The 22,514-nt window shown below is 33.3% G+C and overlaps 4 protein-coding genes and 1 long non-coding RNA gene across 6 annotated transcripts; 2 read left to right on the top strand and 3 right to left on the bottom strand.

The window, feature by feature from the left end:
- Positions 1-794: 794 nt before the first annotated feature.
- Positions 795-2,937, bottom strand: LOC108849593 (uncharacterized). 2 transcript variants are annotated; one of them, XR_001949220.2, is made up of 4 exons: positions 2,705-2,937; positions 1,968-2,567; positions 1,302-1,376; positions 795-1,204 (listed from the first exon to the last, which is right to left on the bottom strand). It is a non-coding gene; the product is annotated as an uncharacterized LOC108849593 (long non-coding RNA). The 2 variants fall into 2 exon arrangements; XR_001949219.2 differs by having other exon boundaries at positions 1,968-2,937.
- An 11,521-nt stretch (positions 2,938-14,458) lies between these two features.
- On the top strand, positions 14,459-16,059 carry LOC108838532 (protein WVD2-like 7). Its single transcript, XM_018611456.2, has 5 exons — positions 14,459-14,597; positions 14,828-15,411; positions 15,485-15,541; positions 15,638-15,680; positions 15,784-16,059. The coding sequence occupies exons 1-5, from the start codon at positions 14,523-14,525 to the stop codon at positions 15,889-15,891; spliced, it is 867 nt and encodes a 288-aa protein (XP_018466958.1). The 5' UTR covers positions 14,459-14,522; the 3' UTR covers positions 15,892-16,059.
- Positions 16,060-16,089: 30 nt separating this feature from the next.
- On the bottom strand, positions 16,090-17,043 carry LOC108838531 (uncharacterized). Its single transcript, XM_057009375.1, has 2 exons — positions 17,026-17,043; positions 16,090-16,894 (listed from the first exon to the last, which is right to left on the bottom strand). Exon 2 carries the CDS (start codon positions 16,864-16,866, stop codon positions 16,231-16,233), a length of 636 nt encoding a protein of 211 aa, XP_056865355.1. The 5' UTR covers positions 16,867-16,894; positions 17,026-17,043; the 3' UTR covers positions 16,090-16,230.
- Positions 17,044-17,281: 238 nt separating this feature from the next.
- Positions 17,282-18,956, bottom strand: LOC108853945 (cystinosin homolog). Its single transcript, XM_018627421.2, has 7 exons — positions 18,755-18,956; positions 18,541-18,673; positions 18,354-18,443; positions 18,144-18,268; positions 17,906-18,066; positions 17,774-17,823; positions 17,282-17,659 (listed from the first exon to the last, which is right to left on the bottom strand). The coding sequence occupies exons 1-7, from the start codon at positions 18,871-18,873 to the stop codon at positions 17,525-17,527; spliced, it is 813 nt and encodes a 270-aa protein (XP_018482923.1). The 5' UTR covers positions 18,874-18,956; the 3' UTR covers positions 17,282-17,524.
- Positions 18,957-19,853: 897 nt separating this feature from the next.
- LOC108849358 (uncharacterized) lies at positions 19,854-21,817 on the top strand. Its single transcript, XM_057006736.1, has 4 exons — positions 19,854-20,382; positions 20,972-21,146; positions 21,222-21,499; positions 21,584-21,817. The coding sequence occupies exons 1-4, from the start codon at positions 19,963-19,965 to the stop codon at positions 21,689-21,691; spliced, it is 981 nt and encodes a 326-aa protein (XP_056862716.1). The 5' UTR covers positions 19,854-19,962; the 3' UTR covers positions 21,692-21,817.
- Positions 21,818-22,514: the final 697 nt, after the last annotated feature.

Below are 22,514 nucleotides of genomic sequence, written 5' to 3'. Positions count from 1 at the left end.
TCTGATCCATTTAATAGTGATTAGTGACTGTATTGTATTACTTTTTTCAAGTTGCTTGTCTATGTGAAATATGATAAGTGGTTGTGACTGATCGATTCAATAAAAATAGAATAAAAATCTAATAGTCGCAACAAAGTAAACTCAGTTGAAACTAAAACATAAAGTAAAGTTGATGTTCGAGAAAGAAAAATGTAAATACTTGTGTTTGTTTTTTTGACTATCTTGTTCGAAGGAAGATAGTAAATTGTGTAAGTGTATAAATTAAGGCTGTATAAACGTCTAAATAATTATTATTTGTATATTTCACTATCAGAGATGTGTGGGACATCCAATGGTATGAAGTTAGCTCTAAAATCCAGATAACATGTATTGCAAGGATAGAACATGAAGTCGGAAACTTTTACACCGTTATTATTTATAGATATCATGAGGAAGCCTAGATAATCGAAGTGCGTTAATGGAGGATCTTGATGTGATTTTTGGGGGAAATATGATGTTGTCATGTTGGAAAAAGGAGTAGTAGAAGGTGAGAAGGGAAATAGAAAATTGTTGCAGAGAGGAAAATAGAGAGTAATGTCTAGTATGGGTCCTTCTAAAAAATATAGAGGTATAGCAATATTAACGAAGTAGAGTTAGACTTCTAAGAGATTTGGTTTCCTCAGAAGTTAAAATATTTGGTGTCTCTTTGATACATATTCTTCTTAATGCCTTAACCACTGTTTTGATGGTTCAAGAGTATATGTAAACAAATAGTGGAAATAACACTCTTAATTTTTTAATGGACGAATAACAAATAGACTCTGAAAACCAATAAAAACTTATATTTAAAACGTCAAAGAATCCACTTAGTAACAAAACCTACAGTGAGACAAAAGCTTATGGTGGACTAAGTGTCCAAGACTCCAACCCCTTATTTGCACATAATAAAGTCAAAGAACTGAGAGCAAGCATGGATGGAAACGACAGAGTTTCTTTTTTTGTGGAAACAATAAAGGTGTTTCAATTTAGTGTCTCATGCAGGAAACTAAGCCTTGCGGTGCGGGTCTTTTTCGGTGGCTTTCAAGTTTTAAATTTAACATTCTTATCCAGAATGAGGTTACCTGTCCTACTAACTTGGGATTGATGATGGTGGTTATCATCACCCTAAGTTGCAGAACACCAGCTTCCAATTTCTTGTGAAGGAGTCTGGCAATAGGCTGTGTCCCTGCATAGTTGGAAAGTGCTAGTTTGAAAATTGGTAATAGTAGTGTTAAAGAGGCAGGAAGCTTACAAATTCAGTGTCTGTGTGGAGAGTAAAGTACCTTATCCATGCGATTGTTCACCATTACTGTTGAGTAGTCTGGGTGTGGTCACTGAATATCGTTCCATAACAATCACTTCTCGAATGATGTATAAAAGTGAATAAAAGGAAGGTGTAAGAATTAAGGACTGCGACTTCGGTTTTCCGAAACCGAACCGAACCGAACCGTCGGTTTTCGGTTAACCAAAGTTTTAAACAAAAATTCCGAAATAAACCGAATGAAATTTCGGTTGGGTTCGGTTCGGTTATCGATTTTTTCGGTTTTCAATTTTATTTGCGAAAATAACCGATTTTAAAAAATTTCGGTTAATTTCGGTATAGTTTTTCCAAAATATTCGGGTATTTTCGGTTATTTCGGTTAGTTTCGGTTATTTTTGGGTTATTCGGTTATTTTCGGTTCGGGTTTTCGGTTATTATCGGTTATTTTCGGTTTTTACAATTTTAATTTTTTTTTTTTTAAAATCGAAAACCGAACCGAACCGATAACCGAATTAATTTTTAAACCCATACCGAATTGAACCGAATTGAAAACCGAACCCAACCGAAAACCGAAAAAAACCGGTTCGGTCCGGTTCGGCCCATTCGGTTCGGACAAAAATCGCAGGCCTAGTAAGAATGCATCAATATCAAGAAAATGAGAAGGGAAGCTTTAATATGAATAAGATACCTGGTGATTCGTGATTATATTTGCCAACGCCATCAGCTATTCATAGTTGCAGAACCTAAAATCTCATTTGAAATTGGGACAGAAAATACAGAAAAATCAAATACTCCCCTCTCTGCTTTTCGTCTGTTAAGTTTGAGTTTCAAAGCTGATGATGACTCGAAACATTTATATTGCTACTTCATCCCTAAATTTCTACGAAGATATTGATGATAAAGCTCTGTGTTATGATACCTAAACAATAAATCAACCAATAAAAATATAAAAGTCTTACTGAAGTTCTTTTCTTTTTAAAACACAATCTTATTGAAGGTCTCAGTATCTAAACCAAAGGCAAATGTTTTTCATCTCTCAATCTTATTCCAGTAAAATTAAAACACAGAAAATCAAACCTGAAATAGAATATGTACATTTGCTCAAAAAAAGAAAAGAATATGTATATAGAGCATTGTTTGTCTGCTACAAAACAGAACAATGGTCAGAGAAGAATCATGAAGCATCTCTACTACATAAAAAAAAAGAATAAGGCTACTGACTACGATCTTACTACAGTGACAGCTGGGAGGTTGCCATGACCCTTTGATGTTTGATGTTATTGGGAGTCTGTGGAGAAAACAAAATCAGTGAAAATAAAAGTTGAGAAACACGAAACAGAAAAATAATGTATGAAACGAAAAATGACAAACACGATACAAAATAATCTATCATATCTATAAAAACAAAATGTAACAAAAACACACATCTCGACTGTGTGAATCTCCATTTCTCCAATAACCCTTACTTATAGGGGAAGCCTCAATCGGTTACACAGGACGCTCTTATTAAAATTAAATGACAGAGAGGGAAGAAAGGTGGGCGGAGCGTAACGACAGAATTGAAAATCGAATTGAATACTGTTGAAACAAACGTTGCAGAACTCAATGGAGAGGAAGAAGAAGGAGGCGACTTCGTCGAGAAGACGAGACCTGAAGACGCTTACATGACAACTATCGGGTTTTCGAATTAAAAGTTGGGCCCAAGATGATCAAACAGCCCACAACAGCTCATGTTTTAATCACATGAAAAAGAAAAATAGAAGACGCGAGAGTGGAGAAAATAGGAAAAGAAGAAGGTGTGCTCACTGGTCGACACGTGTCGCGTTTTGGGTATAGGAGTGCTGAGGTGGAGGCCTGTGGAAATTTCCTTGTCAACTTTATTAGTACAGTGAAACCTCTATAAATTAATAATGTTGGGACTACACCAAACCAATATTTTTTTATTAATTTATAGAAATTATTAATTTATCGAGATACTAATTGAACCAAAAATTCAATTTAGACTATGAAATTATATTAATTTATAGAGATATTAATTTATAGATTATTAATTTAAAGAGGTTATAAAGTATAGATATACTCGTACAAACACACAATTTATTACAATTATGATAATAGTAAAATGGTAATCAATAATCATATCATCACTATCTAAAATTAGAAATATAGTATATGTCTTGACGTATTATTGTGAACCACCGTTTAACGCTGATTTCGGTGTGGTACATCACCCACTCTCTCAAAAACTTGGTTTCGTATCCGCGTCATGATGCAATTGTGCAAACGGTTCATTGTGTGAGCAGCGGAAGGTTACCGAAAGATGTTGGGCTAACCTTGGGCCCTATAATACTATTAGTGGCATTTTACATAGTACGGTCTCTTGCGCCGCAGAGAAAGTTTGTTATATAAGCAAAAGTGGCTTCACTAAATACACTGAATACAATTAGTTTGATTTGTCTGGATTATATTAAAAATAGTTGTATTTTAGTTGGAATAAATATATGCACAAAATAAGTAACTAGACCTATCCAAATTTTAATATCGAAAATCAAAATTATCAAAATTTTATATAAAATTTTTATTTATAGTGATATTTTTATACGTACAAATTATAGAAAAACCTCAACATATTAATAATAGCTATGAAATTTTCAAATTATATTATAGTGATATCAACCAATTATTACAATTAATTTATTTATAATTTTTATACATGTATGAGGTTTTAAATTAATACTTTTGTTATATTATTTATGCAATTTTTAATCGATTAACACTTTAGTTCTTCTTTACTATCTGGTTCTCAAAATATATATATTAATATAATCTTATTAGTGTTATGAACCGACTGGTTCAAATGGATGTTTATCCAAAAGATACTTACTAGGCTTTGACCCATTAGTGGCTCATCTTGTAACCGGCCCATTAGGGTTTCAGACATTGTAACTCTCTATATAAGGAGCTCATATTCGACATTAATAATACACACATTCACAACACGTTATCAGCACGAGCTAAGCTCAGGTCACCAAAACTTTAAAAACTAGCCGCATCTTAAAACAGTCATATCTCCCTAACCGTAACGACCTAGACGGCGAGCCACCTATCAATCTGAAGATCTCGACGAGACGAAGCCATCGCCACTAACCTCGCAAGAATCCGATCTCAGACGCGCCGGCACGCTCTGTTTTAGTACGCGCCGTCAATTGGTCAAGAACCCTAATTTTGACGCAACTTCAAATAGATCGTTCTCTCAAACCATAACGATCCAAACGACGTGCGACATACCAATTTGAAGATATTGAAGAGAAGAATCCATAGCCATAAACCACGCGTCGATCAGATCTCAGATGCCCCGCCAAGCTCTGTTTTAGTGCGCGCCGTCAATTGCACAAAAACCCTAATTTTGACTCAACTTCAAATCGATCGTTCTCCCAAACCGTAACGATCCAGAAGACGTGCGACATATCAATTTGAAGCTATTGAAGAGGAGAATCCAACGCCGCAGACCTCACCTCAATCCGTGATCAGACGCGTTCTCTACGGCAGCTACAAGCCGCGCCGTCAAAATCAGAAATAAACCTAAGGCTGCAAATTTTTCTCTCTAGTGTTGTTTACAGCCGATTATCTTTGATCTTACTAACTCTTTTTGATAAATTTGTTTAAGGAAAACAAAGGATCCCAGTAAGATCAATTGAGGTTAATATTTCCAAAGGAACCAAGGAGCGAATCGAGTTAATCCAAAGGTAAGTCATCAAACCCTAATTTTGATTGATCCGATTTTTATGAAAAATGTTTGAAGTTGAGATTAGAACTTTAGAGAACTCGTATACTCTGGTTGATTGAATCATTAGGTTGCTAGATTTGATATAACAAATTTGTTTAATAAACAAACCCTAAAGTTCATGAAATTTAAAACTTATAAAACCCCAAACCGAATCGGATTATGAAACTCTTTAAACCATATCCAATTATTAAACCCTAATCTAAACCGGATTATGAAACTTATAAAAACCAAATCCGAATTGTGAAAACATTAAACCAAATCAGTTTATAAATCCCTAAACCAATCGATAGTATAAACCCTAATTTGGTTGATAGACCAAATCAAAAATTAGAAAGTTTCCATTTTTAGAAAGTTTCTATTTTTAGAAAGTTTCCATTTTTAAAAAGTTTCCTTTTATATAATTTTTTTTCTGGAATTTCCATTTCATAGAATTTTATGGAAAACTTCTCTAAAATTAGATTTTAAAATCAGTCTCTCAGAACATATTACTAAGATCTAACTAGAGAAACACTAAATATTTTAGATGTCGAATTCCTCCATCATAATCTCAGGAGAAAACTACTTGCAATATGTGCAATGGGCACAAGATATTAAAACCACACTTGAGTCTGATGAACTCAGTGAATGCATCACATATGATAGCATTGCAAGAGAACTCCTGAACACTCGCCATCATATTTGTGAAAAACTCAAAAGTCTATATCTGACTGATGATCCCTCAAAGCTTTGGACAGATCTAGAAAATAGAAATTGTATCCAAGAGGTTATACATACCAAAGCTTTACGAGAATCGATCAACCTCAGATTCCGAGACTATAAAATTGTGGAAGAATATAACTTTGCCCTACTCAAAATAGTTTTCGAAATGAAACTATGTGGTGAGGTAGTGACTGATGAAGATATGTAGGAAAAGACATTCTCCACCTTTCACCCTACCAACTTATTGTTACTACAACAATATAGAGAAATGGGCTTCACTACCTATACATCTCTAATAGCAAGATTGTTGCAAGCTGAGCAAAATCATGAATGCTAATGAACAGTAGTGAAAGAGAGTTTACGAGGCCAACTCCATTACCACCAGCTAATGCACTACCAGTCGAAAGGGCTGATCTAGAAACCAACCGTGTCAAGAGAGGATATGGACATGGGGGATGGTCTAAGTTGTGCAATAATTGGGACAACCATTTGGCTAAGAGATGCAGAACTCCTAAGTATCTAGCTACTCTTTATCAGCAAAGCTTTAAAAGAAAAGCTAAGATGGTTCGGAAAGATGAAGGAAAATTGTCAAAGATGTTCTCATGGATCATGACAAGTGTGATCGTATGGATCACAAGAAAGGATGATCCAACAAAGCATAAGAGAATAGATCACCATATGGAGTAAGACATGTTGACTCGACATCTAGCCCTTAGTGTTCTTACTTAGTTATTTCATACCTTATTATTTTCCTTTAAACATTATTCACTTTCTTTGGTTGCTATCTTTGAAAGAGTCAATAAATGAAAGCTTTTATATCATAAACAAAACGTCCATTCATGTGAATACCCTTATGATGTACAATGGATCAAACCACAGACATCTTAAGACACAAAATCCATGACCAAATATCCTATTGCCTCAAAGGTACACAAAGAGAGGACGTGTACAATATAGAGGTCGTGTGCATTGTATTCACATTTGAGGCTATGTACACAAAGAGAGGACGTGTACAATAATCATTCTTATAAGTGAAAGACTTAAGAATTGATGAATGGATAGTTTCATAATGAATCCATGGGCAAAAGAAACAAAGTGTTTCCTTAAAGAGAAACCGCCCAAAAAAGATTGTATGATGGCAAAGACTACAAGTCTTGGTAAAAGCTAAGTGAACTCACGTCTAAAAGTATTCAAATATGATATGTCCATGGGGATAAGTGTTAATCACTCCATGTAACATGGACATACACAATATTGAAACATCAAAGAGTTCACAAGAACAAAGATAGACTTATCCCATTCGGATTAAACCAAAGATAAAGGAAAACATGTTACTTCAAAACGTCCAAGTGAATATAGATTAAAGTGCTCACGTCTCAAAAGGGTTTGATAAACATTATATGATCATGGAGAATGTAGAAAACATCTCATGACTCAATGTAGACGTGAAAATTCACAATGAAAGGAAAAGAATAGAAAAGAAGTAAACTAAAGGCAAAGGAAAAGGTCCCTTATAAATCGCCTTAAAGACTACATGTCTTGATATATGCCAATGAACTCACGTCCAAGTGCTTCATAAGCATGAAATGTCCATGAGGGTAAGTGTATAGCACTCCATGATACATGGACATACATAAGAATAGACGTGGATGAGAAGTAAAAGAAAGATGTTTCACCATACAGTTGAAACTAAGAGCAAAGAAATGAGTTCCTTTCAAAGAAAAGACTATATGTCTTGATATGTTCACATCCTAAGCACTCAAAGAGTATGATATGTCCATGGGGGAAGAATAAGAATAAAACACACCTTTTATTCTACATGGACATACACACACAGAAGTGAACATTGATACCCATCCCATTAACTGAAACGGGTCAAAGGCCAGACACATCTCATCTTAGCACATAAAGAAGTGCCACTTATAAATTCTATCGCTCCACCACAGAAATATAAGATGAGAGGATGGGAATAGATGTTGGATATTATATAAGTTCCCCACGTTTCTAAGTACCTTGAGCCATCCACGGACAAGTTGTTTAAAGGCTAGGTAACACGGATAGTCACCTCAGTGAATCCGAACATCCAACATTAAAGGGAAGCTGGATAATAGAAAATTATATGGAATCAAAACATCCTTATATTGGCAAGATCCTCAGACTCTAGAATGAGTTCTAGAAGTCCATAAAGTTTATACAAAAGCTAGCTTAATATAATTGCCAGATTCCTGACCCGAATAGAATGACTAAGTCATTTCTACCAGCTATGAATGCACCAAATAAGATTTGATGTTCAAGAGAACACAATCAAGTTGCTACTGAATCTAAACAAGTTAGATCAATAAGTTCTAAAGATAAGATCCCTCGGATATTAAAGTAAGGTGCAAATCCGTGGATGAGGGACTCCTAGACATAATCAAAATGTACATGTACAAAACTAAAACAGTGATCACGGATGAGGAAACCATAAGAAATGGTTGTACCTAAGGTACCTAATGATGTTTGGGACGCCAAACTTCAGGGTATTGAAGGACATAATAAAACCTCAATAAGATATGTCATGTCTAGGACACAAAGGAACAAACGAGTACTCGAAACTAATGATAAAATATGCGCAATGTAGCACTTGAGATCATGAGATCAATGAGGATCATGAAACCCACGTCCACATGAATGCATTCAAACATATGAGATTAAGAACAAATAAGAAAGTAGACGTGGAGTTAAGGGAGGATAGGTCCCATAAGTACGGACACCTCTAGATGCTAAACCAGTTGGACAGAAAACAGTCTTTGTGAAAGAAATTTCTATGGCGAGATACAGTTAATGTAAGGCACGACCATATGCATAATATTAAGCATAGTCATGTGCACAAGGATTATCACAAAGACCAGGAATCAATTAAAAGGAGATAAGCTCCTTATGGTGGATGCAACAAACATTGAGATTCCTCGATAAGTCTGGCACATAAGAAAAACTTATACTTGCGGTTCAAGGATGTAAACTGCCTGATTATATAAGTCCACTGGAAAATATATATAAGTCTCAGAGGATATAGAGTTGTCTAATGCAACAAAGTTCTCGAGAACTAGAGTATACAAGAATATTTTGATCTAAAGAAAATATCCTAGGAACCTCTGGAGACACTTCCCAAAAGACTATCTAAAGAAAGCATTGAAATGAATGTTTTGGGAAAGATTAAATTTGGGACAAACAAAGATTGTTTGGGACTACAAAGTGAGTATCTTAAATATACTTAAAGATGAAATCCTTGTGCATCAAATAAAGCATAGATTAAAGATGTCAAAACGATAGGTATGAACCATTATGTGAAGCTTATAAGGTTCATTGATCCTAAATGCTTACTATAAAGTCTATGGCTCGCCTCACTGTATGGTAACATAGTCCCATAGTCTATATATCTGTACATAGACCCATTTGGTCATAAGAACGACAAGAAAGTTGTGCCTTAGTCCGGATACAAGCCAATGCAAGACTCATGGTCGAATGGTTTTCACTTGGTCCGAGTACTGACCCATTTTATTCTAAGAAGGAACATGGTCATGAGACCATCTGAGATAGGTCACGGATCCTTTGATCCTAGATTGGACAGAGACATATTTCCTTGGTCTAGAAAAGACTCAAGGCACATCCGGATGTAAATATTCACAAGTGAAACTATAGTTAAGTTTAAACTTAATACTATACATCTAAATAATTTCAAAGTGCAGTATGATCATATCTATCTTATTAAAGAAGAAGTACTTTAAGCTTTTGTTTGGTAATAGGGATAGAAATCTTAAAAAAAAATTAAATTTTGTTTGGTAACAAAAATAGTAGAGAATTTTGTCTTTTCCTTATTTAAATGATAGATTTAAGTATTTAATGTCTTTTCCTAATTTAAATAATAGATTTCTTTAATAGAATGAATCTTAACCAAAATAAATTTCTTTATAGATTTTTTGTTAACATTTAATATTTTCAATATTTATTAATAAAAATAATAAAATAAAAATCACACATCAAAATCAATCTATATATCATATAAATAAAATATAAAATATTTTATTTATAAATTGTTAGTATAACACTTTTATAATAAAAGTCCAATTAGTTATAAATATTAGATTTTTATATAATACACTATGATATAATAGACGATTAAAATCACATAATATAATTATTTAAAGTAATAAATAAAAAATTTGTTTTAAAATGATATACTAACAATTATGTAATACATATTAATTTACACACACACACATATATATATATATAGATAGATATTATCATTAGAACAAAGAAAAAAATTGAAGTGAAAGCAAATATTTATACGGCCATGGGTCAAACTATAGAAATAAACAACAATGGCGTAAGACTTTTTTTATAAAAAATTATTTTAATTTCAAATATGTTTATATATTTTATGTATTTATAAATTATTTTATTTATACTATTAAAACAGATGACTGTTTATGAATCTGCCTCTGAAATTTCTAAGTAATTACAAAAATTGCATGTATCTTTTCTCCAGCATTATTTGTAATCAATCAAAAGTCATTATTTTGCAATTACATTAAAGAGCATTTAAATAATTTATTTCTTAACTTTTTTGAAAATTTTGTTTCCTAAATGTTTGCACCATATTTTTCCAAAAAATATTTCACATTATTAATTATTTGAAAGCATTTATTAAATGAAACCTCAAAATAAAATCAAATTGAAATAACAAATGATTAAATCAACAAAATCATAATACGGGTCTGAATTATCTCAACTCCTTAAAAAATAGTTTCATTTAAAATAAAAACTAAATCATATAAACTAAATTTAATAAACTTATAGATTATATTTTCAACGCACAAATGAATTTTTCAATACAAGAGTGTTGAAGATATAAAATATTTTATTTAAATTAAAAAGTCAGTGTAAAATAAGTTTAACTTCGGTTTAAATAAATAAAATCATATTACGGGTTAGAATTATTATTGAGTCTTCTAAAATTTAGTTATATTGAAAATAACAAAAATAAGTCATATAAGTAAATTTAAGATAAATTTCATAAAAAAATTAAAATATATAATTTATCAAAAATCATAATTTTTATTACGTAAAATAATTTCCAACAAAAAATATACCCGCCCTTTTTAAGGGCGGGTCAAAATCTAGTATGTTGTTAAATGATCAAACCATGAGACATTGGAAATAAAGCCATACATGTCCCTTGCCAAAGTGCCATTGGCGCCTTGCCTTAATGTGTTTGTTACACACATCCGAACATAAGCATTGAACTAAGCTTATGTTATTTCTAAATATAAAGGCAATGGGACAGGATTGAAATATCCTTTTACTAATGTTTGAGATTATTTTATACTAACCAAACCCAAAGATGTGTTTGCTTGGTTTTGTTTTTGATTATGATACAGGTTATAAATTGGATTCATACATGGATAGTTCTCAAACAAGAAGTATGCACACGTTGGAAAACAAATATGAAGAAGTACGAGTCCAACCAAAGACATGTCAACCGACTTCTTCACCATGTCTACATCAGCACCACGTCCATGAGACCTTCCTATCAGTCCAGGACGTGCACATTATGAAGACCAGCTCAGAGACTTGGCGTCCATAAAATTCCCACCAGTCTACTCATGCGCCAACCTCAAGATCATATACGGAGGTACAAATCAGGGGAAGTGATACATGTTGTACTCTTTTTCCTTAACCATGGTTTTGTCCCACTGGGTTTTCCTGGTAAGGTTTTAATGAGGCAACACTAAGTAATTGGTAAAGTGTATCACGAGCCCAAAAAAGATTTGGTATCTGGCGAACTCAAGATGGATTCAACATCCAGGGGAAGTGTTATGAACCGACTGGTTCAGATGGATGTTTATCCAAAAGATACTTACTAGGCTTTGACCCATTAGTGGCTCATCTTGTAACCGGCCCATTAGGGTTTCAGACATTGTAACTCTCTATATAAGGAGCTCATATTCGACATTAATAATACACACATTCACAACAATTAGAATATATTTAGAGATTTAAGACAAGAATCAAATAAAATGCAAATAAAAAATAATCAAATTTTTATGTAGAACAAAAATATTATGGTTGAATCAAAAAAGCACATGATATCCAATCTATCCAAATAATAACCAAACAGATGAGATATTATTTATCCAAAATTATATATCTCATTAAAATAAAATAATAATATTTAAGATAAACGATGCATATTAATTAAAAATTAAAATAAAAATATTATAAAATTATTATAATGTATTTTGTAAATATTTATATATGTGCATGAGCATGTGAAAATCACCTAGTCTATAATAAACTTATGTCATACTAAAACATAAATAATAAAATAATTTAAATTATACAAAATTAAATATACTTAAATTTTTGAATATTTATAAACTTTTATCATATAAATTATTTTAATATTTTAAAACTTGAATGGTAATTTTTCTTGTTCAAAATTAATACAATATACTACATATTTTATGTTTTTATATATTTTAGTTCTTGTTTAATGTGTCTAATATTTTGAGCAAAATATTTCATTGAAAGATAGGTAAAAGACCTTTTAACACAATTATCATTTTGAACAAAATATCACAAGTATATTATAATAATGTTTAAAATAAAATTTAACATTCAAGGTTTAAAAAACTAAAATAATTTGTATAAGAAAATTTTACATATAATTCCAAAAATTTAAGTATATTAATTTTTATAATTTAAAATAGTTTATTATTTATATTATAGTATAAAATAAATTCATTAAAGATATGATAATTAGAAAACATGTTAATATATTTTATACAAATCAGAAATAATTATGACTAGAGTTTTAATTAGAGAAGATGGAATAAGTATAGTAGTATATATAATTTCAAATTTGTAACTATATCAAACATTTTCTCTATTCTAGTGGCTTAGAGTGTCTATTTTGAACGGTTCGAGTGCACAGGTTCAGTTCAGGTGCACGGGTTCGAGTCTCGAAATTAGTATATTTAGAAAAGAAGAATTTAATTAAAATGAAGTCGTTTTATTTTTAACGGTTAACTAACTTTTGTTATAGTCAATGTAGATTTTGGCACGTTTTAAAAAGTTAAGGTAATTTTTTTTTGAATTATAGTTAAATTTATATCGTATTCAAGATTGATCATTTGTTCATCTAGTATTTGGTACAACTGAAATTGTTTGGATCAAAATAGGCACTTTTAATAAGAGACTTCCATTAGAATTGCTCTCATAATTCAGTTTAAAAAGTACAGAGTTTCCAAAGAAAAATCACTTTTTAATTCTTTTATCACCAGAAACTATCGTTTGCCCATTTGTTTGAATTCTCAACCACTTCATGTTAACAACCAGAGCAGAAATAATTGTATTTGGTTAAACTTTTAGGTTAATAATTTGAGCACAGTTTTACAATTTTTCTATAGATTCCTAATAGGAACTCAAAGTTGAGGTTGTTAGCAAAAAGCAAAAAAAAAAAAAAAAACTCATGCTTTGATTGTTTGTAGTTTTTAAAATGGTTTTTGGTTTTTGATTTTCCAAAAACTGTTTTTTGTCCAATCATGATTTTGATCAAATAGATTTCCTATTTTTTAGGGAAACTAGTTTTTGGCTCTTATCACTACTTTCTTCCTAAAATCTAAAATCTACATTTTCTTGGTTTTCTCTACGGAACACAGACAAAATACACATAAACCTTAGAATTTTAGTAAAAAAAAAACTTGTGTAGGTTTTAACTACACTACTTTTATAAGCAATTGAATTTGTTATCTTTTAATCAATATTTGTAACATAATTTTTACAGTAAATTTGTTACACTTTTAATTAATTTTGGATTTTTAAAATTTCGCTATAAATTTATATACAATAGCTGAATAATATAATTTTTATTCTTCTGTCATTGTTCTAAAAATAGAATTAATCTGTTAGTTTTTTTTAAAAAATATTATTATTTATTATACAATATGTGTAGATTTAGATTGTTATTTTGAAAAATTAAATATTAATTATTATATTAGTTTTGAAAAAAGTTATTATTATTTATTTACTTTACCATATGTGTAGACTTATATATACAACTTTATGAATATTTATAAAAAATTTGAAGTTATATATGTATTTTATTCTAATTTTTATATGAAACTAATTCATATATAGTAAAATTCTACACATACAATTGAATCTATTTAGTTACTATTAATAAATATATGTATTATAAATTTTCTGCATTAATATGTGATTTTGAAAGTTCTATTTTGTATTTGTAGTTGTTGTATTAAAATAATTTGATGACTGTTTTGATGATAGTTTTTCTATTTTATTATTTTTCTCAATAATTTTTTACTATTATTAATAATTCATTTTACCAATTTTAAAATCAAAAACCAAAAACTAAAAAAAAATCTAAAACAGCCATTCATGATTCTCCAAAAACCAAAATCTACTCCAAAATCAAAAAACAAAAATCAAAAACTAAAAACTAGAAACCAAAATCTAAAAACCAAAAACCAAAATTCAGAAACCAAAATCTAAAAACTAGGAAAACAATCATCACCTCAAAGTTGGGTTTCGAGTTTTAAATTTTTATTTCTGTTTCGTGGGACCCATTTTTGAACAAAACAGATTTTCAACATCTAAAAACTTGTTTTCCGAACGTTCGAATTCTATTAGCCGTTTTGGCTTACATAAAAGAAGAAAACAATTTTTCAGAGAATCTTTAGAGGATTGGGAATGGGTGAATCTGCAGTTCTGTTTCATTCATATTCGTTCGGAGCTCCTCCTCTTTCTCGTAATGTATCTCATCAGGTTAGTAGTTTCTTTCCTTTCTATGATTCATTTGTTTCCTCCTGAATAACAAAATTTCCGGGTAAATTTGGATGTTTCCCGGACAGTTTTGAATAAAGAAAATTATTAAATTTATGGATAGATTATGAGAGGAAAAATTTGTGAATGTTTTTGTATGAATCTTCCTATTAATTCACTGAAACTTTCTGAGTTTGTGCTTGCGCTTTAGCTAATGCTTTGTTGGATTGCAGGATAATACGAATCGTGCGCTTAGCCAATCAGTCTCCTTTGGGAGATTCACGACAGAGAATCTTGAATGGGGAAAATGGTCAAGTTTCTCGCACAACAAGTATGTCGATGAAGCAGAGAAATACTCTCAGCCTGGATCTGTTGCTCAGAAGAAAGCTTTCTTTGACGCTCATTACAAGAAAATTGCAGAAGCCAAGAAAGCAAAAGCTTCCTCAGATGACGATGACTCAAAGCAACCAGAAAGCGTTGCGGTGTTGCTGAACACTTTGGAGACATTGACTAAAGATCTGGTTAAGGAAGAAGAAGAGAGCTGTGAAAATGAACTAGCTAGTGAAGAAGAGTTGTCGGTGTTGAGTATTGAGAAAGATGATGAAGAAGAAGAACCGGAAAGACAACGTGCTGTTGTTGAAGTGCTTGATGAAATGGAACAGAAGGAGAATCCCAGAGAGGATATAGATGTGTTGAACGAGAGCTCTTGTGTTGGAGAAAAAGAAGAAGAGAGAAAATCAGTAATCAAGAACTCGTCGGTGTTTACATCAGAAACTCAAGACAACGCAATGGAGCTTGTTATCATACAGAAAACAAGGTGAACTTTGATTGTTGTCTTCTTTAATGAACTTGTCCTGTGTATCTGATTTGTTTTATGTTAAATCTTGCAGTGAAAATTCAATCAAGAAGAAGGAAAAATCAGTTCGTCCAAGATTTAGTTTCTTGAAGTAAGCCCCGTTTTGTTTTTTTCTCTTCTTGTGTCAAATTGCATTTGAGTGGATGATGTTCTTGTTCCTAATTGTGTAACTCTTTTGTGATGGTAGGCTTTTGATGGGAAACACTAAAGCTCAAAGTCAAAACTCGAAGGTAAAATTTCGATTTCAACAAATCAATTAGAAGAATGAAACATTTTCTCATTTCTATTTGTAATGTAATGTGACGACTGACATTAGTTGTGTTGTTCTTTCAGAGAAAGACTGAAAAGAAACCAACCAGACCGTTTCTATGTCTTTGCTTCAACCCTGAGATGGTCAGGGAAACAGAAGGGCCAACCAAAACACAGAGGAGGAATCTCTGAGAACAAAGATAGACTCTTCTCTATTGGCCTTAAAGATTTGTCCTCAGGATTCAAGTATGGTAAAAGAAAATAGAATCTTTGAGTGTACAGTAGCTAAAATATGTTTGTTTGTGTTGTTGTTGTTCATTGAGATGTGATTGCAGGATATAAGTTTGAGAGTTGTTAAGAGTAAATGTTTCAACTTTACAGAAGTTATTATAATTACAAATCATAGTTTTTGATTTTAAATAATAAATCACATTTACATAGATAATAATCATTCATCCCCAAATTTATTAAAACAATTTACAAAAGCAAAAGGAAATACAATGATTTGGGGGAATAAATCAAAGAGATCAGTTAAGTCATCATTTCTTCAACCAAACACCATCCTTCATCAAATACTTCCACATGATCAACCATCATCATCACCCCCACATCACAAAAGCTCATCCTTCCATCATCATCATCATCAACATCATCATCAAGAGACCCATCTTCTTCCTTTTCACCATCACCATCACTCTGTATATTCACTATTTCCTCTACAACACATCCTGTGTATTCTTCTTCCTCTTCTTCTTCTTCTTCATCAGATTCATAATCATGATCATAACCATAATCATCAGACATAAGATCAAGAAGTCCAGTAGCCGAGAACCCGGAAAGATTCAAGCCGGGTCTGTGCCCACCAGAAGCAACCTGCCAGGTCAGCATCTTGTAAGTGATATCATTTGATCTCACCTTAGAAGAGCCTTTACTTTTGACTTTGGACTTGGTGATGGGATGCATATGGCACTCAAGGCACCTTGCCTGGCCACATTTTCCGGTGAACTTGGAGTGATTGGTCGGCTTAGATGACACTTTGGTGAATAGCCCGGCGGTTGGACGACAGGTCAAAGGGTTGACCAACTTGGCTTGCGGTCTTGGATTCAGAGACGGAGGCAGGATCCTGTAGGTTCTAACCATACCGTGTTGCTTGCCTTCACGCTTCATCTCTGGAGGTTATTGATGAGACCTTTTACTACACAGAAGAAGAAGAAAGAAAGAGGTGAACAAGATGATAAAAAGGTTGCTTGAATGATATAATAAGAATAGGTCCTTAGGAATATGCTTGCGGGACACGGAATACTCTAAAAAGTCAAAAGACAATACCCCAAAAAAGTGTTAACTTGTGGACCTAATCTAAGTGAGTTGTGTAGATAACTTCCACTATAACAATTATTGGAGTCTTTTTATTCTTGCAGAAGAGGTATATATATATATATCTTCTTTTTGCCAACTGTATATTTTTAAATATAGAGCTAAAACCTTTTATAATTAGTGATCCAACAACTAATATTACAAGATTACAAAATAGTCTCTAGGACAAGAAAGATTCTCACAAAACTTATTTGATAGATGAAAATCGTAAAGAAAACCAGTTGTGGACATTCATCTCATCTTTAATGTTTGATGGACAGTAATATTCTTACAAGAAACTCAAGATAGTATTACATATTCGTTGTTTCTAATACATGATACACTGAAATTATTCAAATAATAAGACAACAACATGTGGATAAACTACAAGTCGGAAGAGTTTTTTTACTTTTTCTTTGTGCAAAGGGAAGGCTGTAGAACTAAGAAGGAAGGGTTTTGTGTGACTTTGATTCTAAACATGTTCATGAGGAGGATCTATGAGAGGTTCATTGGGTTCCTCACCAGTTTCCGGAGATTTTGAGGATTTCTTCTCAGGGTACAAGACATAATGTTGAAACATGAAGAGGATATCGAAAAATATTGAGATCTGCACAAAGATATGAGAGAGAGAGAGAGTTATTAGTAGAGACAAACAGAGAACAGTTAAAGAGGAAGAATCCAAAAAAAAAGAAGAAGAAGGGTACTGATTGATTTTTCTTACGAGTGAGAGAAGAGTCTTTCCAATGTTCCCATAAAAATTTACCCATGAATCTGGAACAAAGACGATAATGTTTTAGTTTATTTTTGGGTAACCAACAAAAAGCTAATGATGGATGGAAGAGAAGATTGTTACTTTGGTCAATAGATTGAATAACCATCTGCAGATAGTTAGCGAGTCCTCCACCAAAATCGAGAAGAATGTTCCCAATGCTCCACCCGACTGTGCTCTTCCTAGTAAAGTTCATCTTAGCCTGTGGAATGTACTTGACGCATGTCATGCCAACCTGAATCGAGCTATATAACAGTAAACCATACAGAAAGTGTCAGACATTATTAGCATTAAAAGAGATGCAGGGAGTAAGAGGATATACTTGAAGATGGTAATGAGCCAGAGCCAAGAGTGTGAAGGTAAAGCAATAAAGAAACAGATAGCTGCAAAGCCCCAGACAAGAACGACAAGAACAGTAGCAAATCTTGATACTTTCTGAGGTCCACGCTATTAACACGTCACACACAGAAACCAAACCATCAGGATGATAAAGAAAGAAAGAAAGAAAGAAGAGAATGGAAAACAAACAAACTTCATAGATAAAGATCTGGAAGAGGGTAAGAGCTGTGAGAACAACAGCATGGATTGAGAAGGCAACATCATTGGCAGCCACAGGTATCATCTGCAAATAAATAAATAAATGAGAAAAAAAAATGATTTAATTTCACTAAAAAAAAAGGAAGAGAGAGTTTAATTGGAGAAGAAAAAGGGAACAAGACCTCTTGATCGCCGTAAGTGTCAAAGTACTGTTTTTGAATGAAGGGGCTGAAGTAGAGGCAGACGTTGTAGATCATATACGACGAGTGCTTCGTCAAATTCAACAGCACGAAGTCGAAGTTCAATCCAACCACACTGAAAGAGAAAGAGAAATCCAATTTCAATTTCAGTTTCAAAAAACGAACACAAATCACGAGGAGGTAAAAAAGGGTTTACCTTTTCCTGCGGAAATTGAGAATCAGCTGAGGGTAGAAGCTAATGGACCAAGACGCAAACGCGATCCATCCCACGACCTCGTACGAGATTTCTAGCGGAATCGAATTCCACGATGCCATAGATCGGTTTCGACTTTTTTTTTTTTTTTTTGCTTCTAAATTTGTTGTGAGGAGGAGGAGGGAGGGAGATTGATGATTGAGAAAAAAAGCTTAAACGTTGAATGAAAAGTATGAGAGAAGCACAAACACTTGCAAAATTATGGGTCCCATTTGATGACGTGTCAGGATCCTGGAGACTCTGACATTTAAGTCCCACGATCTTGGCGTGATGGGTTTAAAACTGATGATTATCTTGTGAACCTGACGGTTTTCACGGCTATGTTCGATGGCGCCTTGGCCCGAACAACTTCTTTTTTCCTTATCCCCAATTTAAAAACCCAAAAAAAAAACGGATTTTAGCCCATACTAGACATTAATTTCTTTTATCTCTGTTCGATGCTTGACTTGATGATAAAAAAAAAAATTTGCATCAGAACGGAACTTTTCAAAAAAAAAGTTCCGTTCTGATGCAAATTTTTGAAGCGTTTGAAGCGTTTCAGTAATTATCGTCTATTCCATAATGTTTTTCGTCTATTCCATAATGGTTTGAAGCGTTTCAGTAATTATCAATATTCCATTTAGCGAAAATGTTCATTTAGATTCTCTTGCAAATGTAAGTTAAGAACCCAGTTGTTATTTTCTTTTACATAGATCAGACATAGAGGTATTTTTGGAACAACTTTTTATTGATAAGAATTTGATTTTATTGAATGGGTATCTGACCAAAAAAGTGTTTGATATCTTTCCAGACTGTGGAATGTACTTACTACTTGATGCATGTCATGAAGACCTTAATGGAGCTATAACAATAAACATTTGTCATGTTCAAAAAATGGCAGAGAACATGCAACGGAAAAAAAAAATTTTGAACCATCATTTGGTTTGTATTTGTAATCAAATTTTGGTTCGGTTTCGACCATAGCATTTGGTTTGACTCGGTTTTTCAAACTATGACCGGTCTAGAGGTTTATCACTTCCGTTAATACGATGACGTTTTACTCGATCTACATCTCTGATTCTCTCTGATCTAGAACCCTAAGCAAGAGGTGAGAGAGAGAGAGAGAGTTCCATTTTCGTCGGGTCAAAGCCACCACCGGACAACGAGGATCAATGGCGGCGATGTTAATCGGAAGAGCCTTTAATTCAGCTAGAGTCCTCCGTGCTCGATCATTCTGCACAGTATCCGCCGCTCGTAAACCCGATTCCGATGGTCACTCATCGGAACCTTCTCCCTCCTCGTCCTCTTCGTTCACTTTCGACGAGGAGAACGAGAAACCCATCCTCGTGAAAGCTCCCAACGCTCGCCGGAACAACAGCGATTCCGACTCGGTGACGATGCCGACGTCTTTCATGACGGGGTCGATCGTGGGGAAGAGGTTTTACAAGAAGGTGACGACGAGAGAGGCCGACGATGGGAATGGATGGACCGTGATGCTCGATTACAGAACGCTTAAAACTCCTTCGAAGAGACCTCTCAAGCTTCCTTCTTTGGCTCTCGCTAAGGCCATTGCAGCTGAGTGGGAGTATCAGGTTTTTGTTCTTTTTCGAAAGTCGGTCTCTTTCGCTTCTCTAAGGATTGTATCTAGTGCTCTGGAGCTAATCGGTGATGGGTTTGTTAGGATTTAGCTTGAGTCCTTGTAATTGGATCTGTTCGTTGCTTATTCAACCTAAAGCTGAGATCTTTCTGTCAATGAACAACAAATTAGAGGTTTTAGTATTTGATAGAATTTAGCTGAAATTACTTGTAATCTAGAGTTCTTTTAAGTCTCTAATGTTTGATCTGCTTCAGGGTTTTGTGATCTGAGTTCTGTAATATGATCAATAGCTTGAAAATTGGATTAGTGGAAAGTGTGGTTTGATCAATAATTCTTCATTGTTTAAACAAAAGTAAAGCTGAGAACTGCTGTTTTTCATAATCTATTGTTCTTTAGAATCTCTAATGCTTTGAGTTCTATATGTGATCAATAGGTTGAAAGTTGGATTAGTGGAAGTGATTTTGGTTCATGAGATGGTTAAAGCATTAGGCCTGGCCTTTTTTTCTGCTCATTTTCTTTTGTCATTCTACTTAGTGTTTGTGCGGTGACTGACTTGGTATGAATGCAATAATGATCGTGTGTAGCTAGCAGAAGGAATCAGACCATTCACAATGCCGCTGATGAAACTAGCATGTACGGCACTTGAAAGAGTTCCTCTTACACGCCCAAAGATTTTTGAGCATCTATTAAGAAAGTTACATCAAGATCTCGTCTTTTTCCGAGCGCCTGAAGATAACGATCTTACTAGTGACGTCCATGGTATATTTAACACTTTCTCTTCAACTCCACGAACTTGGAGTTTATAAACTTATGTCGCTTGTGTGCCTTTTGCAGAGGTTCAGGTGGAGAGGATTGATCCTTTACTCGAGTGGGTAGAATCAGAGTTTGGGATCAAACCCAAAGTGTATTCGAGCATCTTTGGAGGAAAACAAGATGATAAGCTAGTGAAAGCAGTAGAGGATCTTCTTAAGAAGACAAATGATGGTGAACTCGCCAGCATCGATGCGCTTGAAGCATCAGCGCACTCTGTAGTAATTGCTCTTGGCGTCTACTGTGGGAAGTTGCAGATCGATGATGCAATTAAATTGATTAGACTCGAAGAAGATTTACAGGTTTGTTTTTTATCACTCTCTTGCTAAACATTATATAGCCTTTTGCTTCTAATGTATCTAATCTTCTTCCCACGTTTCGAGCAGGTGGACAAGTGGGGACTAGTGGAAGGTGGGCATGATATTGATATTGCTGATCTCAAAGTTCAAATCTCAGCGGCTACCGTGTTTCTTGCTCTGTCCCGTCAGAACTGATCATAACTCTATTTTGCTCAAATACCTTTTCAGTTATTCCAAAAATAAAGCTTCTCTCTGAGCTTATCTGTTTGTAGAATTGACGATTGTAAGGGTTACATCAATACAAGAATGAATCTAAAGTCAGAGTTGCTTGCACATTTATTAGAATGAAAACACACATTAGTGAATGAGATTCCAGTGGGTGTGCTGTGTGGTTTGAGTTTGTTGGTTAAACTTAAACAGATTTCTCAAGTTGCTTAGTGTCTGCGATCTGTCTCCATACCTCAATCCCTTGGACAAGCACCAGCACTAGGTATGGGCATTTGTAACTGAATTCGAAATCAAAATTGAAAAACGTGATTCAAACGGATCTTTTTTTCAAAAGCTGATCGGAAAATATATGAAATGAGTTTTTGAAACCTACATGAATATTTTCAATATTTACTTTCATGTTTATTTTTAACTGGCTGTAAGAAATATTTTAACCAAAATATTATTTACCGAACTCGAAATGATTTGAATCCAAAATGAGATCTAAAATGGAAAATTTGGGAAAAGAGAACTAAAAACCTAACCTTGGAACAAAATTAATTTTTTTTTCCACTTTTGAACTTCTACTACCTTTTCAAGTTATAAAAATTCATATAAATTAATTTAGAAAACCAAAAAATAAAAAAAAAATATGAAACATGAAGTACTCAAGTATGTGTATATATAAAAAAAAATTTGTAAAAAAAATATTTGGAATAACAATTTGAAAAATGGTCTAAAGGTGTAAATATATCAGATCTACCATCTACGGTGTTTCAAATTATGCAATCTACTACAACCACAACGACCT

This window comes from Raphanus sativus, chromosome 4 (genome assembly GCF_000801105.2).
Source record: "Raphanus sativus cultivar WK10039 chromosome 4, ASM80110v3, whole genome shotgun sequence".
NCBI lineage: Eukaryota > Viridiplantae > Streptophyta > Magnoliopsida > Brassicales > Brassicaceae > Raphanus > Raphanus sativus.
Note: the sequence above shows the minus strand (reverse complement) of the source record. Positions and strands in the feature narration are given on the sequence as shown.

Excerpts from the sequence above, each read along its gene's own strand:
- LOC108838532 (XM_018611456.2), top strand. The coding sequence starts at position 14,523 with ATGGGTGAATCTGCAGTTCTGTTTCATTCATATTCGTTCGGAGCTCCT. Across the intron at positions 15,412-15,484 it reads GTTATCATACAGAAAACAAG|TGAAAATTCAATCAAGAAGA; the intron begins GTGAACTTTGAT and ends TAAATCTTGCAG. Across the intron at positions 15,542-15,637 it reads CCAAGATTTAGTTTCTTGAA|GCTTTTGATGGGAAACACTA; the intron begins GTAAGCCCCGTT and ends TTGTGATGGTAG.
- LOC108838531 (XM_057009375.1), bottom strand. The coding sequence starts at position 16,866 with ATGAAGCGTGAAGGCAAGCAACACGGTATGGTTAGAACCTACAGGATC.
- LOC108853945 (XM_018627421.2), bottom strand. The coding sequence starts at position 18,873 with ATGGCATCGTGGAATTCGATTCCGCTAGAAATCTCGTACGAGGTCGTG. Across the intron at positions 18,444-18,540 it reads ACACTTACGGCGATCAAGAG|ATGATACCTGTGGCTGCCAA; the intron begins GTCTTGTTCCCT and ends ATTTATTTGCAG. Across the intron at positions 18,269-18,353 it reads TCCAGATCTTTATCTATGAA|CGTGGACCTCAGAAAGTATC; the intron begins GTTTGTTTGTTT and ends ACGTGTTAATAG.
- LOC108849358 (XM_057006736.1), top strand. The coding sequence starts at position 19,963 with ATGGCGGCGATGTTAATCGGAAGAGCCTTTAATTCAGCTAGAGTCCTC. Across the intron at positions 20,383-20,971 it reads CAGCTGAGTGGGAGTATCAG|CTAGCAGAAGGAATCAGACC; the intron begins GTTTTTGTTCTT and ends GATCGTGTGTAG. Across the intron at positions 21,147-21,221 it reads TCTTACTAGTGACGTCCATG|AGGTTCAGGTGGAGAGGATT; the intron begins GTATATTTAACA and ends TGCCTTTTGCAG.